The following is a 19958-nucleotide window of genomic DNA, read 5'->3' on the forward strand; positions in this document are numbered from 1 at the left end:
ATTCACTATAAAATTAATTTAATAAAGATTAAAATGATCTTTAAAAAATTATAACAAAAAATTAGTCAGCACAAAAAATTGCTGAAATGCAATTACTATTCTGTTTAAATATAGCGATTGAAATTTGAACAAACGGTGAATGATGACAAACGATTTATTTAGTTTTTATTTCTCTAACATTAATCGTTATTTCCCTTTTTGTCTTTCTCTCTCTCTCTCTCTCTCTCTCTCTCTCAGCGTCCTCCACCGGACGGAAAATGTGACCTCAGAAAATGTCCAGGTTCGTTAGCTAATCCAATAAACCATGTATTTGAAATTTTTACAAAAATAACCTGAAATTTCTTTTAATAATTTTTTTTCTCCCCTTTAAATCTACACGCGCTTCTCTCTCTCTCTCTCTCTCTCTCTCTCTCTCGCCGCTTGCTTCTGCTACTATTCACAGCTTCTAATTCCAAATAAATGTCGATACTAGGCGATTCTATGGTTAATTCCAAGATATCACCGCCAAATACGTACGGAGCGGTGGTTCTCGGCGGCACCTTCGATCGTTTGCACGACGGCCATCGCCTTTTTCTTAAGGTATCCCTCCCGCTCTCTCTCATTAGGGTTCCAAGCTCGATTGAAGAATGACACTACAAAAGATATATATATATATATTTTTTTTAGTTAATTGATATATTTTATTTGGGAAAAATGTTTTGATGATGAGTAAAATAGTAGGCGTCGGCGGAGCTGGCGAGGGAGCGGATTGTTATTGGAGTTTGTGACGGCCCTATGTTAACTAACAAGCAGGTTAGTTGAAGTTCATCTTCCAATTTCTTTCCATGTGATTTTTTACTAGAAATCTCTCTCTCTCTCTCTCTCTCTCTTCTTTTTTGGCTTCCTTAGCTACTTCAGTTGGTGAGCCTTAGCTACTTCAGTTGGTGAGCTTTTATGACCTTCCTCTTTAAGGTTACACGTTTCAAGTAACCAAGAACTCCATGTGCGGGCCACATACCATCACCCGAGAGTAGCTCTTTTTGTTTTGGAAGTCCCAAGTGGTTTGGCCATTGCGGTTCTCAATTATTCTGTGCGTTCGACTTGTTAGCCTCATGTGTTAAGAGTTCTATCTTTGAAATTTCTGTTTTGTGTTTTGCATTTTCTCGAGTAGCTGAGATTCATATAGTAGAGCCAATCGACCAAATCAGAATACATACCTCACAGTCCATTTTTTGTCAGGTATTGAGTTACAAATCCCCAGTTTGAACAAATATCCATAATCATTAGAATATTATTGCTGTTCATTTCAGGGTGGTTTTCTTATCCTTTTTGTCCAATTAACTGAGACCTATCTTGCGGTCAGCCCTTAGATTAGAAGCCAGTACTATTCAATAATTTTAACTTGTTTTAATATTAATTTATCTGAAAAGTTATAATGATCACTGTGATTTTATTTAACCAACAATGAAAATAATATGTTTTTTTCTTGGCCCTTAGGGACTGCTATGCGTACTGAACTCTTGTGGCTGCTATGAATTCATTGTTATATGCAATGCAAAGCAAATGCTTTTATGATTCGAATGTACCTTCTCTGACATGCAGTAGAGATTTATAGTGATTAGAAATTTCTGCTTCTGCAGTTTGCTGACTTGATACAGTCAATTGAGGAAAGGATGCGAAGTGTTGAAAATTACATCAAGGTATTAAGCAAGACGAAGAATGTTCTGTTTTTCATTTTCAAAGTTTCAATTAAAAAAGAATGGTTTGTGCCTCTTTTTTTCTTTTTTCTTTTTTCTTTATGAAATGTAGGGGCTAGTTTCATAAACTAGACAAAGAGTTGATTTCCAACAACAGTAACGAGTGATGTGTCAAGGGATGCATGAGAGGTTAATCTATTGTGATTCTTGCGTTTTCCATTATCCTTCTCCTGATGTCTTGGTATCTTTTAGACTGATGATGGTTTGCATTGTGTGAAAAAAATGATTTGTAATATAATAATGGAGAGCAGCTAATGCCAGTGTTTTATATTTTTTAATTGAAACTGGAATTGGCTCTAGACCAGGTAGCAAAATTGTAAATGATGTGAACAGTCATCCATGGAATCTAAAGTTAACATACAGTGTAATGGTCAAGGTGGATTCATTTGGCAGTTGGCATTCTTGCATCTCTAAGAAGCCTTTTTGCCCCATTTTATGATTGGCGAATGATCATCTGTTTTCTTTCAAATCTTTGTGCAGTCTATTAAACCAGAACTTGTAGTGCAAGTTGAACCTATTATTGATCCATATGGACCTTCAATTGTTGATGAAAACTTGGAGGCTATAGTTGTGAGGTCAGTTGTTCTTGCATTTGTTTCTTATGTTTTCTTGGTTTTCATCAGGGCCTCAATCATCGTCTTCATCATATTATTCTGTATACTATTGAATTATTATAGTTATTAATTTGGTCCTATTCTGTGTTGCCTAGGAGTTGATATAGATCATGCCTGCCCAGTTGCTTAAAATTTCAATTGTTGTAATGGTATTTGTGGTCATTAAACTTGGTTTCTGTAAAATAAAGGAAAGTAAACATTAACTATGCAACTTTAACTTACTCTAGGGGGCTTGTTATATTCTTTATACTCCACCTTTAAAATGTGGCAGAATTATTTTTGAATTTTGACCAATTGTTGGTTTTGAGGCAGCAAGGAGACAGTACCAGGTGGGCTGTCTGTTAATAAGAAGAGGGCTGACAAGGGCTTGCCACTTCTAAAGGTTTGAGTTTCCAGTTCATGCATGTTTGCATGTACTAAGATGTCTAATGTGAAATTGTAAAAATACTTGTATGGTTCTTTAAAATATTGTAAGATTAGACCCTTGAAGTATGGATCTTGTGCAGATTGAAGTTGTAGATCTAGTTTCTGAAGAATCTAGTGGAGATAAGATCAGTTCTACTACGTTAAGGAGGCTTGAGGCTGAGAAGGCGAAAAAACAAGAAGTAGCATAGAAAGGAAAGCCAATCTCTAATCATATGCTGAGGCGTCTGGAGATAACAATCCACTTGGAAAAATACGGCTGAGGATATAGAAGATGTCTTTATAAAAATGCTGTGAAATGATCTGTACAGCTTCCTGTACTGAAATGCTAATAACTCGATACAGTTGTGTAAATTTTCCACATAAATAAAACATACCAAGATTCTTTCCTCTTAAAATTGATTAACCGATTGTGCAGGAGATTTTGTAATCACTGCAATCTTCAAGTCAAATATCACTTTCAAATTCAGGTGTTGAAGTTGTATCATCTAACATTGGAATTTTGGCAACATCAGCCGAAATGTAAATACAGATCAATGTATCTTTTTTTCACTGCAACTGTTGTATCTGAGAGCACAGTTTCCTCATTTCAAGTAGCACATTGATCTGTAATCAGACTAATGTGAGGGGAGACAGCAATTGCATCTCTTTTTAGGTCTTATTAGGCCTAATATTGATTAGTATAAACCCTATTTTGATTAGGGTTGAAAAAATAAATATTAAAACTTTATTAACATAATAGATAGACTTGATTATGATTTTTTATTTACAAAATTGATAACTAATTGAATAAAATTAAAATATTAAATATATATTTTGCAATTTATTAGACTTAAATATTTACTAAACTAATATTTCTGACCCTTTTTTTAACCATAAATGCTAACCTTTTATTGACATAAAATTAATTTAAAAAATATTGTACAAAGGAATATATATATATATATATATATATATATATATATATATATATATATATATATATATATATATATATAATGATAGTAATAGACATTACAAAATGAGTTTTTGCTAAAAAAATTATCATAATTAAATATTTTAACGGTGAAGTTTGCATGTAAATTCTAAGTAATCATTAAAGATTTTGTTAAAAAAAATTTCTCCTAGTATAAAATGTTGTCGTTTTCTGAGCAATGCGTTAATTGAGCTATTTTGGCGGAGTTGCAGCAGCTCCATAGTTTAGCGGCTATCATTCTTACGCAACTGAATTTTAAATGCTTTCAAAAACTCTGTTGTAAGAAAACGGAACCACACTCTTCCATTCATCCCCTCTTTTAACCCCAAATTTCAAGTGTTCTCTCCTTTGGTTTCAATCACGCATCAGAAGAAAGAGAGAGCAAGAGGTAATAGTTTCTCCATGCTTTCTCTGTATTTTTCTGAATTTTCTTGGCTTCTTTGCGATTTACAACACCCATTTACTTGCCAAGATTGATGGGTTAGTTTTCTTTTTTTTTTTTTCTTTTTTTTTTTAATTTCAAAACCCAACTGGTTTGTGCCTCTTTTTTTCTTTTTTCTTTTTTCTTTATGAAATGTAGGGGCTAGTTTCATAAACTAGACAAAGAGTTGATTTCCAACAACAGTAACGAGTGATGTGTCAAGGGATGCATGAGAGGTTAATCTATTGTGATTCTTGCGTTTTCCATTATCCTTCTCCTGATGTCTTGGTATCTTTTAGACTGATGATGGTTTGCATTGTGTGAAAAAAATGATTTGTAATATAATAATGGAGAGCAGCTAATGCCAGTGTTTTATATTTTTTAATTGAAACTGGAATTGGCTCTAGACCAGGTAGCAAAATTGTAAATGATGTGAACAGTCATCCATGGAATCTAAAGTTAACATACAGTGTAATGGTCAAGGTGGATTCATTTGGCAGTTGGCATTCTTGCATCTCTAAGAAGCCTTTTTGCCCCATTTTATGATTGGCGAATGATCATCTGTTTTCTTTCAAATCTTTGTGCAGTCTATTAAACCAGAACTTGTAGTGCAAGTTGAACCTATTATTGATCCATATGGACCTTCAATTGTTGATGAAAACTTGGAGGCTATAGTTGTGAGGTCAGTTGTTCTTGCATTTGTTTCTTATGTTTTCTTGGTTTTCATCAGGGCCTCAATCATCGTCTTCATCATATTATTCTGTATACTATTGAATTATTATAGTTATTAATTTGGTCCTATTCTGTGTTGCCTAGGAGTTGATATAGATCATGCCTGCCCAGTTGCTTAAAATTTCAATTGTTGTAATGGTATTTGTGGTCATTAAACTTGGTTTCTGTAAAATAAAGGAAAGTAAACATTAACTATGCAACTTTAACTTACTCTAGGGGGCTTGTTATATTCTTTATACTCCACCTTTAAAATGTGGCAGAATTATTTTTGAATTTTGACCAATTGTTGGTTTTGAGGCAGCAAGGAGACAGTACCAGGTGGGCTGTCTGTTAATAAGAAGAGGGCTGACAAGGGCTTGCCACTTCTAAAGGTTTGAGTTTCCAGTTCATGCATGTTTGCATGTACTAAGATGTCTAATGTGAAATTGTAAAAATACTTGTATGGTTCTTTAAAATATTGTAAGATTAGACCCTTGAAGTATGGATCTTGTGCAGATTGAAGTTGTAGATCTAGTTTCTGAAGAATCTAGTGGAGATAAGATCAGTTCTACTACGTTAAGGAGGCTTGAGGCTGAGAAGGCGAAAAACAAGAAGTAGCATAGAAAGGAAAGCCAATCTCTAATCATATGCTGAGGCGTCTGGAGATAACAATCCACTTGGAAAAATACGGCTGAGGATATAGAAGATGTCTTTATAAAAATGCTGTGAAATGATCTGTACAGCTTCCTGTACTGAAATGCTAATAACTCGATACAGTTGTGTAAATTTTCCACATAAATAAAACATACCAAGATTCTTTCCTCTTAAAATTGATTAACCGATTGTGCAGGAGATTTTGTAATCACTGCAATCTTCAAGTCAAATATCACTTTCAAATTCAGGTGTTGAAGTTGTATCATCTAACATTGGAATTTTGGCAACATCAGCCGAAATGTAAATACAGATCAATGTATCTTTTTTTCACTGCAACTGTTGTATCTGAGAGCACAGTTTCCTCATTTCAAGTAGCACATTGATCTGTAATCAGACTAATGTGAGGGGAGACAGCAATTGCATCTCTTTTTAGGTCTTATTAGGCCTAATATTGATTAGTATAAACCCTATTTTGATTAGGGTTGAAAAAATAAATATTAAAACTTTATTAACATAATAGATAGACTTGATTATGATTTTTTATTTACAAAATTGATAACTAATTGAATAAAATTAAAATATTAAATATATATTTTGCAATTTATTAGACTTAAATATTTACTAAACTAATATTTCTGACCCTTTTTTTAACCATAAATGCTAACCTTTTATTGACATAAAATTAATTTAAAAAATATTGTACAAAGGAATATATATATATATATATATATATATATATATATATATATATATATATATATATATATATATATATAATGATAGTAATAGACATTACAAAATGAGTTTTTGCTAAAAAAATTATCATAATTAAATATTTTAACGGTGAAGTTTGCATGTAAATTCTAAGTAATCATTAAAGATTTTGTTAAAAAAAATTTCTCCTAGTATAAAATGTTGTCGTTTTCTGAGCAATGCGTTAATTGAGCTATTTTGGCGGAGTTGCAGCAGCTCCATAGTTTAGCGGCTATCATTCTTACGCAACTGAATTTTAAATGCTTTCAAAAACTCTGTTGTAAGAAAACGGAACCACACTCTTCCATTCATCCCCTCTTTTAACCCCAAATTTCAAGTGTTCTCTCCTTTGGTTTCAATCACGCATCAGAAGAAAGAGAGAGCAAGAGGTAATAGTTTCTCCATGCTTTCTCTGTATTTTTCTGAATTTTCTTGGCTTCTTTGCGATTTACAACACCCATTTACTTGCCAAGATTGATGGGTTAGTTTTCTTTTTTTTTTTTTCTTTTTTTTTTTAATTTCAAAACCCAACTTTGAAACTAGAGAATCTCATGGTTTCTTCAGAATTTGACGTCCATTCTTTCCATTTAGTGTAGTGTTACTCAAGAACTTTGTGTACTATCTCAAGAATTTTGAATCGGTTTTGAGGCATACTTCCTTTTCATTCTACAAAGCCATCTTCCATCCAAAATCTCCTTGTCTTGCCGTTAAGGCAATGTAGCTCTCTGTTTCTCTGACTTTATGTCTGAGCAATTCTGGGTTCTTCTGTTTTTGATGTCTGCTGAATTTGTTTTGCTGGTGTTTTTGCAAAATTCTTGCAAAGATGAATGACCTAATGGCTAATGACAAAATCGTTCTTAAGTTATATGGAACCGAAAAGGCAATCCCAGAAGGATCTTGAACTCGAAGTTGACATGGAATCTGGATGTCTCAACCCTGCAGATGAATCAAACTTCTCTCAGTTCTTCCAAGACGTTGCTGCAATCAAGGATGAAATGGAAGAGATAAATAATCTCTTGTTTGATCTTCGTGCTCTTGATCAAGAGTCCAAGTCCAATCTAGTGCCAAAGTTCTCCGTGGCCTGAGAGACAGAATGGAAACAGACAGCGTTGCAGTTCTTAGAAAGGCGAAGATTATCAAAGCAAGGCTGGAATCACTTGACCAATCCAACGAAATCAATCCCAGAATATCAGAACTGTATAAAGAAGGTAGTCTTGTTGATAGGACAAGGATATCAGTCACCAATGGCTTAAGGGTTAAACTGAGGGAGATGATGAACAAGTTTCAGTTCCTGAGAGAGAAGATTTTTATCAGATTACAAAGGTAATCTCAAGAGACGGTAGTATACAGCAACTGGAGAGGAACCCAGCGAGGAGGTGGGGAAGTTAAAATATTTTCAGGGAAAGCAGGAGTAGATGTGAAGGGTAAAGAGATGCATAAGGTTCTGATGGAAATACAGAGAAGCTTGACGAAGCTGCACCAGGTGTTTCTTGATATGGCTGTTATTGTTGAAACACAAAGGGAGAAGATGGATGATATTGAAGAAAATGTGGCTAATGCAGGACACTTTCATCAGCGGAGGAACCAGCAGTCTTTACCATGCCAATCAGATAAAGGTGAAGAGGAAGGCTTGGAATTATTGGTATTGGGCTGTGATGGTGATCATACTTTTGGTTTGTATCGTTTCAACGTTAGCTTCATGAGGGATTATTAGATTTTTATTTGACGACTTTCAAGTTCAGAGTGTTGCCTCTTGGGCTCTGTACAATCATGTGCAGCTAGAATTTTTCTAATTCTGGGAGGGATCTTCTATTTTGAGCAGAAATTTGGAAGATAATTTGTATATAGCAGGTGGGCCTCTTTCTCATGGGTTTTACATGCCTTCAAATAAAGTAAAATTATAAAAAATTAATTAATACTCTTAATTTTCTCAAAATTACATATAATTTTAAATAAAATAACTTTTAAGAAATAATAAATAAAAACAAATGGATAGAGTATTTTTTTTTAAAAAAAAAAATTGTAGAAATGTTGAATGCATGAACTAATAATTATAGCATTTCCCCCTCAGCAGAATATTATTTTTCATTACGTCATTATCATCTATATTTTTAATTTTATTCAAGAAAATAATAACTTGACACTGAGAATGAAAATGAGGGACCAGAAAAAATTATCATATCTAAACTTTGCGTGGTGGAGGTTCTGTGACATATCAAGAACCTTATCCAAAATCATTCTTAAAAAAAATAAAATAAAAAAAAATAAAAACATAAAAAAAAAAAAAAGAATCCTTCAAGTCACAGATGCAGTAGCAGCAGTCCTAAAAATCTTCACCGGAAACATTCACAAAATCTTTCTAAATAGTTTAGCAACTCAATGTCATCGCTTGCTACAACATGCCATTTCACCTTAGACTCAAGTATGTCAAAGCCTCAATCTCTGCTTGAAAGATGTTCAAGTATGGAGGAATTAAAGCAAATCCATGCCTATATGTTCAAAACAGGCCTTATCTTAGAGACCATCTCAGTAAGTAAGCTACTAGCTTTTTCTTGCTCCCAATATTCAGGGAACTTACCCTATGCCCACAAGGTTTTTGACAGAATCTGCAGACCCAACACTTTCATGTGGAACACGATGATCCGAGGATACGCCGACAGCACTAAACCAGAGCAAGCATTGATTCTGTATCATCAAATGCTCTGTGATTCAGTTCCGCATAATGCTTACACCTTTCCCTTCCTGCTCAAAGCCTGTTCCAGTCTGTCAGCCTTGAAAGAGACCCAACAAATTCATGCTCACATGATAAAATTGGGTTTTGGTTCAGACGTTTATGCTACAAATTCCCTTCTTCATGCATATGTCACATCTGGTTTCATAAAATCTGCACAAGTCCTCTTTGATCGGATCCCACAACCAGACGTTGTCTCTTGGAACTCGATGATTGATGGATATATGAAACATGGGTACATTGAAATAGCCAATCAAATTTTCAGAGATATGCCAGCAAGAAATGCCATTTCATATACAATAATGATTTCTGGCTATGTCCAGGCAGGACTTGACAAAGATGCCCTGCACCTATTTCAAGAAATGCAGATTGCAGGTGTCAAACCTGACAAAGTAGAGCTGGCAAGTGTACTTTCAGCATGCGCAAATTTTGGAGCCTTGGATCAAGGGAGATGGATTCATGCATACATCAACAAGAATGGAATCCAAGTAGACCCAATTTTAGGCTGTGTTCTTATAGACATGTATGCAAAGTGTGGTAGTATCAAAGAAGCTCCGGAAGTGTTTAAGAAAATAGGGAAGAAAAGTGTCTCTGTGTGGACTGCAATCATTTATAGTTTTGCAATTCACGGGCATGGAAGAAAAGCCCTATACTGGTTTATGCAAATGCTAAAAGCAGGAATTAAGCCAAACCTGATAACTTTTACTGCAATTTTGACTGCATGCAGTTATGCAGGATTAGTTGACGAAGGAAAATCACTATTTGACAGCATGGAGAAAGTATATAGCTTGAGCCCAACAGTAGAGCACTATGGATGCATGGTTGATCTATTGGGCCGAGCAGGATTGCTGAAGGAAGCAAAAGATCTGATAGAGCGAATGCCAGTAAAACCAAATGCTGTCATATGGGGGGCACTGCTAAATGCCTGTCGCATTCATGGAAATATAGAGTTAGGTAAACAGATAGGGAAATTCCTAATTGAAGTAGACCCTGATCATGGTGGCCGGCACATTCACTTAGCAAACATTCATGCTGCTGCCAGGGAATGGGATGTGGCAGCTGAAGCAAGAAGGCATATGAAAGAATATGGAGTATCCAAAATTCCAGGATGCAGCACAATCATTCTAGATGGGGCTGTTCATGGATTTTTGGCTGGGGATGGATCCCATCCTCAAATGAAAGAGATTTATTGCATGTGGTACAACATAGCTGAACAACTAAGACAAGAAGGATATAAAACTGCAACACAGAAATCTATTACATGATATCAAGGATGAGGAGAAAGAAATTGCCATAAATCAGCATGGTGAGAAGCTGGTTATTGAATTTAGACAATCAGTACAAAATGAATAACAGCAATTTGGATAGTTACGAATCTGAGAATGAGGACTGCCACATGGTAATGAAACTCATTTCCCAGATTTATTATAAGGAGATTGTCATGCAGGGTAGAACTCGTTTCTGCCTTTTCAGTGACAGGAATTTTACGAGTGGTGATTACTGGTGAAGAGAGTGAGGGGCAGCATAAAAATAGCAACCACATTATGTTCACCGCAAAATCAATGTAAAGAATTTTCATCTCAATTAACATAAAATTGAAATGACATTGCAAAGAAAATTAAGCCATCATGATTTATTGCTAATACTGGAAAGCTTTTGCAAAACTGGAAGGGGAATCAAATGAAAAACATCAAAAGGATGGTTTTGTTCAATAAACAAGGTAAATAGCAGCTACCCTTCAACCAACGCTAACATGCTGCTTAGCTGTCCAGGACTGCTTGGGTTCTAGCTTGACATTTCCAATCTGTAATGGCCACATAGAAAACATGATTATCTTGTTAAAACACACACACGCACACACCAAAGAACACATTTATATGCATTAGGAATTGCAACAAGAAGTTGTCTGATTAGCACACCACATTTTTGTTCAATAAGTGAAAGCACTTTGCAAAAACCATTTTTTATATTATAATAGAATTAGTTTGCTAAGCAGTTCAGTGATTGGACTATCATTAGCAACTCAGGCACATGCACTCAAGAAATAATCTCAGCTTCCACAAAGCTTGGGAATGTACTTGTGAAGAAAGAGGAGATCCAAAATACCTGGGCATTTTCAACACAAACAAAATCTTTGTAACATGCTTCCATCTGTAGATGTGGATTCCACAGTACAGTATCTGACCAACTGCAATAGATAAAAGCCATCGGAGAGACAGAAATGTGAACAACAGACATTGAGGGAAATCTTGAAGAAAGCAAAATAAAGTATTAAATGAGGTCCCATCTCACACACTTTTTATTCTTGATGGTTATTACATCACCCAAGCCATTATCAAGTTGCAGCTCATCAGGCGCATCAAGGTAAATGCAATCTACAAAGCCAGGGAAAGTGACCACATCCCTGATTAATTTGCATAACAGTTAGCAAGTGCTGAAATATCTTTGAGATATGATCAAATCATGCTACTTCCTACTTGAGCATGCCTTGACAAACATGGATTGCTATTTCCTTCTTTGGATTTCCAATAAACTGGATAAATGTTATGAGCCTAAGAGAAGATCTTTGATACAGAGCCATTTCAATGATAGATTAAGAGTGAAAATTTTCATCTATTTTTACTCAAATAATAAATAAAAAAAGATAAGGGAATAAGAACATTTCGAAGTTCATCGACAATCACTAACATGCTGGAAAAAAGGGTTTTCAGCCAAGAACTAACAAATCAATTTTCATACACAAGAAAATTTGCAATCCCAGTTCTTTTTTCTGTCTTGCCTTTCTCCACAGAGAAACAAAAATAATTTTGGTACCATTTTTCAATGTAAGATTTATCTACAAAATGTTGCTGACCTGTCCTCTTTGCCCTCTATCGGATTGTTAGGATCTGGATCTTTATTAAGTGTTTTGCAACCTTTCAAACCTTTTACAGATGCTGCAGTCACAGAAGCCTGCACGTTGTCGTCTTAAATCAGTTTTGATTATGCATTATGTATTTCTGAAGCCATTTTAATGTTCAAAGAAAACAATTCTTGAGTCCCATAATTGTCTTTCTGACCAAACAAAATTTATATATTTATGATATGTGTGGAAATCAAAATTTAATGTGGTCAGACCAGCACAATAACCAATTTTCTAAGCATGGAACAATAATATTTACACTGAAATATGAATGTAGAGCTGCAGTAAATGAAAACGGCTTGCTATCTGTATTTGTAATCTTCAGTTCTGTGGAAATGCTTTTTGCATTAAGAATGACCTGAAAACAGTGGGGAAAAAAAAAAACACTATAAACTTCATGCATAATGAGTGAATAAAAAAGAGAAGTTCACTAAAATAACTACAAGCCCACATATCCTGATAAGAATATACAGTTGTGTCTACAGTAAAATCACAATTTATAGCCGAGATGAGTAGTGTCTTCCTAAAGAGAAGTAACTGACTACCTTGTATAAAGCCTGGAAACCAAAGTCCCACATAGAATGACTGTAAGGACCGTCCTTGAGCATGAGAGTGACAGCAGGATTGCCCTCCACATTTTCGGAATCAATAACAGACCAATCCATATTCCTTGCAAATCCATGCTGTTAAGTACAAATGCAACCCAAAGCATTAAAAAAATGATAAAATGAAAATAAAGATCAAGACAGACGAAACCAGCCAAAGCTCTCACAAGAGATATAGACACAAGCTTTCACTATTATAGAGTAATAGGATGAACATTGATCATCATTTACTCCTACCAAGAAAACCATAAATCTCAATAGCAGAACTAAATAGCAGCAAAGATTTCACTGCTAGCTTTACTGCAATTACTGACAAACACATTAAATGGGCAAGAGGAAGAAAAAGGAATGCCGGAAATGAGAATTAGAACAGTGAAAAAAAGGAATACCTGCTGAATACTACCAGGTCCAAACTGTGGGAAACAATGTGGAATTCCTCCACTAATTCCAATAAAGATATAATCAGTACGTGAACTGGGAAGACAATTGAATCCATAAAAACCAAAACACAAGAAAGAAGTTAAAATTTGAAGAACCTTATTGGTTTTTTCTTGTTAAATACAGCATCTGGTCTAACAAAAAGGAGGTCCTTCCCGCTGGGAACTTTCCAAGATGTGATGCAACCTCCAAATAAATATATCTCTGCCTCACTGTTTGAAGGGAAGGGGGGGGAGGGAAGCAAAATTTTATAACATAAAGACAGCCATATCGTAAAAGGGCTGGAGCTGTAACTATATACTTACCTACCATGAGGAGAAGTGAGCACAACCTTTGGCAAGCTACCTTCACCTTCAGTGACCCTTACTCCTACAGTCCCAGTTTCTTTGTTCACACTCGCAAATGCCATGCCAGAGTATTTGTATGGCCTAAATCCCCACAAAAATTAGCAAATTGGATTTGCAAAACAACCCATTAACTAAAAATTGTTGATATATAAAAGTTTGTAGAATGAAGCAATCCAAAATCAAACAACCACCTAAATCCAAAATCGATCAGAAAAGGCAAAAAAAGAGCATCAAATTCCAAGAATCAGAAGGAGATTGGAGAAAGAGAAAAATTGAAGAGACTCACCGGTTGACTCGGCGGAGATTAAGGGCAGGTGTAGAAGAAAAAGGCATAGAAAGCATCGCCATTGCAAAAAGGTCGGTGGCGGAGCTGAATACAATGTGCCCCTTTCAAGAACCCGTCTGGTCGTTTATGTCCGTTACAGTTGTTACCATTGGTCGTCTTCGCTATTCCCTATATTCGCATATTCTTTTCGATCCATATTGTTTTCCCCGCTAGAAAAAAGATTTTTTTTTCTTAAAAAAAATAAAAAAAGGTGTAATTCCGTTTTTAAAATAATATCATTGGCTCACAAAATTATATTATTTTGGTTCATTTGTTTACTACTAACTAAATACAGATAACTTGTAAAAGGAAAAATCTATCAAAAGAATAAAATTTAATTAAACGGTGTCTTAAATGTTTTGTGCAAATTTAAAAGGAAGAAAATTTTAGGTTTATTTGATTATAAAAATAAAATGTTATGTACTAAAAATAAAATAAAATAAAATAAAATGTTGTTTGTCAGTTTAGCATCAAGCATGCATATTAGCATGGAGAGAGAAACAAATCAGATTGAGTAAAAAGATTCAAGTCAACAATGGCTTTTCAGACTGGCTTTACTCTCCTTAACTTCATATCACAAAACAGTAATAATGTTTTTGAGGAAATTAGTGACATTATCTCAATCTGTATTTCTTTGGTAATTGTCGAACATAATAGATTAAAGATGTCCAGAACACATGGTTCTTGGATGGTTTGGCTACTTTCAGCTGCATGCTTTACACAGTTTCAGGCATGGTTCCTCTTCTCTGTTTTCCTGCTACATCACATTTCTCATCTCACTGAAGAGTATGTAATGAACTCCCTTGAAGTAAATTGAAAAGGCTGATGGGGTATAGGATTCCTGCAACCGAGGCATTTAAAAACAAAGCTTTAATACGAATATTACTAACCAGTTTATGATAAGCAAAAAAGAAGATGACTGACGGTCGAGGCCCATAAACTTTGATCTGCCGAACATGAGTATCCCTTCCGTTAAGATGATTCGATAGCACAGCAATTTGTAACATAAATGTATTGACAAAAGTTTCCCTGCCAAAGAAATTTGTATAAAGGTAGTTACCAACCTAAGACATCAAATTGGCCATTATCATATGTTGTTGGACAAGATCAACAAATTGATTCATTAGCTTGATTCTCAATAAGCTAATAATTTCCCTAATATACAGTGAACCAGAGATATGAATCATTTCGTGGTTCGATCACATGGAAATAAATTCTCCTACAAACTATATCTCAATAAAGTTGAAAGCAAAGAAAAAAGTTCCGTAAGTTCCAGCATACTATTATTTAAGTTGCCCATTTCAAGTGTCATGTTTTGCTAACTTTTCTTTTTTTACCAGACTTTATATTATTATAGCAGAAAGCAATATACAATGATCAGTAACAAGTTTCCTACACCAAATGGAATTTTGAACCTTCCTGCTGTTTATCTATTTGTTCAGACTCAAAGCAAGCCAAGGTTCATAAACAGGGCTGGCAACGGATGCCATGTTGAGAGAGAAATGAAAAGAAACTTTCAGCCTTTTAAGGATAAGGACTACTACTGTATCTAAAATAAACATTATGTTAAAGATTGTAGCCCAGGTCCTTTCAAAGTAAGAATAGGAGAGCAATTAAAATCTTAATAGGAAGTTGATGAGACAAAACTGGACTAGAAACTTACATCCATAAATTACTGTTCAAATATCAGATCTAGTAAGTAGTAACCATATAAGCCTCTCGACAACTGACTAGTATAAGATGTGAGTATATAGGAAACAAGTGGAACTTATTACCCACCTTCAAGTTAAATTTTAAACAAAAGATGAAGCATAAGAAGAAAATTTTAGCAAAGTAGGTAAGAGAAAGGGAGAATCAGCACATGGACATAGTGGTTGTTACCTAGGATCATTTCCAGATAAGGATAGATAAACCCAGCCAGTTGGCTTGACAAGCTCCACAGTCTTGATCTCCTGAAGACAATTTAGAATGGGCAATACCAACCAAACTGAATTTATAAAGATATTTCATACAATAAGAGAGAAACAAACACGCACACACACTGACACACATATTAATGATATAAAACTTAATGACATACCCTCAAGTTGTGAAATCCATCGCCAGTGCGAATAGAGATCTTACTGGGGGTATAGCTCTCGTCAAGCTTGAAATCCACATAAAGCACAACCAACTTCATTCAAAAGGAAAGAAAATAATTTCCAGTTAGTCCTAGCCTCCAAAAACAAGTAAACAAATATCATTTCTTTTTTCAAATTGCACCACATCAAGTATCAGAAAACTGGATTCGTACTTGTAGCTTTACTTTCTTCTGGAATTGAATGTTCACCAAATGAGGCTGTGCACCATCCGATCTAACACATGCACAGAAAAATACGAAAGGGCCAAAAAATCATTCAAAGATTCCATGTCATAGAGAGAGATATCAGAGAGAAGTAGAGATGGCAAATTTGTTTGTTTAGTTACTGCCAAAAGGAATCAAGATTGTCATCACAGAGAGTGCAGACGCCATTGCCAGGTTTGCAAGAGCTGACACTCCAAGCAGCTTTTTTGCCCATTTCTCTGAGGTCATCATCTACAATCAAGTGCTGATTCCCCCCTGTAATCTTCCCTTCTTCTTCTCCCTCTGATGACTCTGTTGCCATTTTCTATTACACAATGCAAATGCAACTCTAAAATTGTTTCAACCCACAGATAAAGAAAAAAAAAAAAACACATATCACTTTTGAAAGTTGGGTTTTGTGAGTAGGACCTTCAATCAAATCCAAGTACTAGAGGGTCATTCACAAAATTTAGATAATATATTAACCAATGTTTTCAAACCTGGACTAGAATGTCCTGGCAAGTTCAACCGGAAAAACTGAGCCATTAGCTGGTCTAGGTTACCACAAAAACCAGAAAAATAGAAACGCTCTCAAAACCAAGTCACTGGTCAAATGGATGAGGCGGGCTTTTTTTTTCTAATTATTTGCACAAAATGATGTGTTTAGTGACATTGGCTAACTACACACATGGCAGTTAAGAGTAAGAAGGATTTTATTTAAATTTCAAAGGAAAAAAAAATGACTGAACTAATCAATTTTATTTTTTTTGTTCAGTTTTATTGTTAATCGGTTCAGTTTTTATTTATAATTTTTTCATCACCATCACTATTTGGCCACCATTGCTATTACCACCACTACCCCTACTGCCACCACAACCACCACCATCTTACTACCATCGTCACTATCTCCATCACTTGACCACTGTTATCACCTCTGCCACCACCTAGCCGCCACCACCACCACCACTAGCTCACTTTGCTACCACCACCACCATCACCATCACTATTATTAATCGAGTGACAATGGTGGCTAAGTAATGATAGTGGTGGCGACAACAATAATTAGATGATAATGGTGATATAAATGATAATAACTAGTGGATTATAGTGGTGATCAAATAAGAGTGATAACAATTATGGTAATAGAACGGTGAAGGTGATTGCGGTGGCGGTGATAGTGGTAAGAGAGGAGAGTAATGATGATAGTAGCAATGCTAGCCGAGTAGTGTTCGTGATAATATTGATAATAAATAAAAAAAAATCTAAACAAATAATCATAATTAGACCCATCAAGGAACTTTTAATTATTATTCCATTATGTCAAATTTTTTTGTGCAACCAAACATTCGTATAAAAAATATGCAATGTAATTTACAACTTTAATTACATTATAATTTTGATTACGCATGCCAAACAAGGCCTAAAATAAGAACCACCACCCCAGTACAATCAATCAATATTATCAAAAGATTAAATTTAATCAGCTTTAAAAAAAACAAAAAGAAAACCATTAATTTGGTGAAAATTGTAGAAGAATTCTAGAAACAATGCAGTATTCTTTTGAGGCATTTGATGAAACATTTGAATTACAAAACAAGACACCCAAAACTACTATCCACGATATTTGTCTGCAATGACCTTTAAAAAGAAAGTTCTAAATAACTCAACTAGAATTTAAAGGCACAAATTTATACTTCATAACTCCTAATACAGCAATAGGTGAGTAATTCAATTCCTTGTTCTAAACAAAAGCTATTTCAAAAATTACATGAATTATGCTCCCCGGGGCTGTTATTTAGGTAAATCGTCGGATGGGGGACAACCCAAATCCACTACAAAATCAAGCAGTGTAATTAAAATATAAAAATAAAGTGATCAAGCTCAAGGGAAAGGCTAATCAAATGGAGGCCTAAGGTATAGTTTTAGTACCTACCAGTTGTTGGGATGGATGAAACGTGCTCCGATGAGTTTAAGAAAGAAGTGTTGCCTTGGACACTCTATACTAAGGCACGGACCGGGTGCGGCTGGCAACACAAAAATTACACAGAAAAGGGAGGAAGTGAGAGAGTGATAGGAGACAAAAGAAACAATAGATGGGCAGGGAGAAGTTGCTATTGCCGGTGGCTTGTAGAGATAGTGGATGGTTTTGGTCGAAATAGGTTGGAATTGCGGGTGTGATGGCGGTTGATTTAGTGGTGGGAATGGAAGTGGTAGTTTCGTGGAGGTTGGAGGAAAAGAATAGACAATGGATCCTTGTTATACAGGAGAAATTTTGAGAATTTTGGGTTGGAGATGGTGGCTGAGCGCGGCGGGTCCAGGGGTGGGCGCTAGGGAAGGAGGGAAATTGGGCTTTAGAATTTGAATGAAAAACCTGATCCGCTCGGATTCGAGTTGAAAACAGATCGTTGCCATTCATAATCTTCAATTTCATGTTAATATAAAAATATATTGTAATTTTAAATTATATAAATATAAAAGATATTATTTATTTTAAAAATACAATATTTATTATTTTATTTTTTAATTATAAATTTAAAATTTTAATTAGAAGTGATAACATACATAAAAATTTAGATTTTTTTATTTGGCCTAAGTATTTATGCACCATAATCAAATTTAAATTAATCGATTTAATTTAGTTAAGATTTGTTTGAAAATTTTAAAAATAAAGAGTTTAATTTAATAAAAATATGTGGGATAGGTTTAATTGGATAAAATATGTGTGCAATTAACCTAAATAATTATTTACTCTATCATTTTTCAAAATTCTTTAATCACCTAATTAACCACACCTTTAGCTATTTTTGGTTGGGAAATGAATTATATGTAATCTTATAGGAGAAAATTACATAAACTATTAAATTTAAAGAAGTGTTCTTTAATTTCAGAAATTATACTTTTATGTGATATACCAATTTGATAGAATCCATTTTTAGAAATACAACCATTTCATATGAGCTATAGACATCATATTTTATTTGGGCTAATAATTTTTTTTTTTTATATAGACATAATATTTTGCCTGAATTTATAAAAACTTTTTAAAAAATAATAAATAAAAATAATAATAATAATAATTAAATTAATTAAATATATATATATATATACAAAAAATCTAATTTTATTAATTGAGTTATTATATTCTTTGTTACTTTAATTTTAATTTTAATTTAATTTTTAAATTTATTTTATATTTTGACTTTCCTGTAACTTATTTAAGTTTGTTTTTTAATTGGATTCTACTTTTATTTTAAGCATAATTTGTAATTTAATTTTAGTTTTGTCATGACCCAACCTATGGGCCGGACCGGCACTAGGACCTGGGCCAGCCTAAAGCCCCCGAGGTCCGTAGTAAGCCTAACTATTCATTAATCCAATTCTAAGGCTCATTTGGGCCTAATTTCAAGAAAACAACTGGACAGAGTTCGGCCATAAAATGGACCTTTTAACGGGGAGTTATTGACTCACCCGACCTGTAAACACAATAATAATCAATTGGGGAGCTCAGCTCACCCTCCACATACTCATATCATCATAAAAATAAATGGGAGCTCAGCTCCCTCACCCAATCTATCAAACATGCATGTGATAATAATTTTACAGGTCCAAAATAAGAATTCACATTACAGACCCAATTTAAATAAATATTTATAGCACATGCGGAAATTCTAGGAGTAAATAAAACTACACAAATATTGATAGACAACCTGCGAAGGAGAAAAGCAGGTTAACCACAATAAAATCCTCCTGTAGCCTGAAAATATATTGAATAGGAGTGAGCGTTCGACTCAGAGAGTAAAATATCAATTTTAACTATAATTTCTATAACAATCTAAAACTAATGCACCCTGTGGAGTGAAATGCAGCATCAGCAATAAATTCACATCATAACAGCAAAAAGGTAATTTGGAGCACTCACATATCCAATAATATCAATCATAATATATGAGTGATCCCTATCTGACTCTCTTAAATCCAACCTGGTGCCAGCGAAAAACT

General features: G+C 34.4%; 2 protein-coding genes and 2 pseudogenes across 11 annotated transcripts; 2 read left to right on the forward strand and 2 right to left on the reverse strand.

Annotated features, from left to right (window-relative positions):
- Nucleotides 1–286: 286 nt before the first annotated feature.
- Nucleotides 287–8098, forward strand: LOC110658242 (syntaxin-112-like; annotated as a pseudogene).
- A 522-nt stretch (nucleotides 8099–8620) lies between these two features.
- LOC110658236 (putative glucose-6-phosphate 1-epimerase) lies at nucleotides 8621–13735 on the reverse strand. Of its 2 annotated transcripts, XM_058153191.1 has the most exons (11): nucleotides 13598–13735; nucleotides 13270–13392; nucleotides 13063–13176; nucleotides 12916–12967; nucleotides 12467–12604; nucleotides 12181–12279; nucleotides 11874–11971; nucleotides 11316–11423; nucleotides 11126–11207; nucleotides 10755–10823; nucleotides 8621–9944 (listed from the first exon to the last, which is right to left on the reverse strand). In XM_058153191.1, the coding sequence occupies exons 1-10, from the start codon at nucleotides 13657–13659 to the stop codon at nucleotides 10758–10760; spliced, it is 942 nt and encodes a 313-aa protein (XP_058009174.1). In that variant the 5' UTR covers nucleotides 13660–13735; the 3' UTR covers nucleotides 8621–9944; nucleotides 10755–10757. The 2 variants fall into 2 exon arrangements, with proteins under 2 accessions (XP_058009174.1, XP_058009173.1); XM_058153190.1 differs by lacking the exon at nucleotides 8621–9944 and having other exon boundaries at nucleotides 10585–10823.
- On the forward strand, nucleotides 8668–10526 carry LOC110658233 (pentatricopeptide repeat-containing protein At5g66520-like; annotated as a pseudogene).
- On the reverse strand, nucleotides 13692–18344 carry LOC110658234 (anaphase-promoting complex subunit 10). 9 transcript variants are annotated; one of them, XM_021815753.2, is made up of 8 exons: nucleotides 18078–18344; nucleotides 17889–17983; nucleotides 16103–16284; nucleotides 15930–15990; nucleotides 15717–15809; nucleotides 15518–15588; nucleotides 14527–14665; nucleotides 13692–13806 (listed from the first exon to the last, which is right to left on the reverse strand). In XM_021815753.2, exons 3-8 carry the CDS (start codon nucleotides 16279–16281, stop codon nucleotides 13759–13761), a joined length of 591 nt encoding a protein of 196 aa, XP_021671445.2. In that variant the 5' UTR covers nucleotides 16282–16284; nucleotides 17889–17983; nucleotides 18078–18344; the 3' UTR covers nucleotides 13692–13758. The 9 variants fall into 9 exon arrangements, with proteins under 9 accessions (XP_021671445.2, XP_058009176.1, XP_058009177.1 ...); XM_058153193.1 differs by adding an exon at nucleotides 17728–17791 and having other exon boundaries at nucleotides 17893–18344; XM_058153194.1 differs by adding an exon at nucleotides 17728–17791 and having other exon boundaries at nucleotides 17889–18344.
- Nucleotides 18345–19958: the final 1614 nt, after the last annotated feature.

The sequence above is a fragment of the Hevea brasiliensis genome, chromosome 9 (genome assembly GCF_030052815.1).
Source record: "Hevea brasiliensis isolate MT/VB/25A 57/8 chromosome 9, ASM3005281v1, whole genome shotgun sequence".
Classification (NCBI taxonomy): Eukaryota; Viridiplantae; Streptophyta; class Magnoliopsida; order Malpighiales; family Euphorbiaceae; genus Hevea; species Hevea brasiliensis.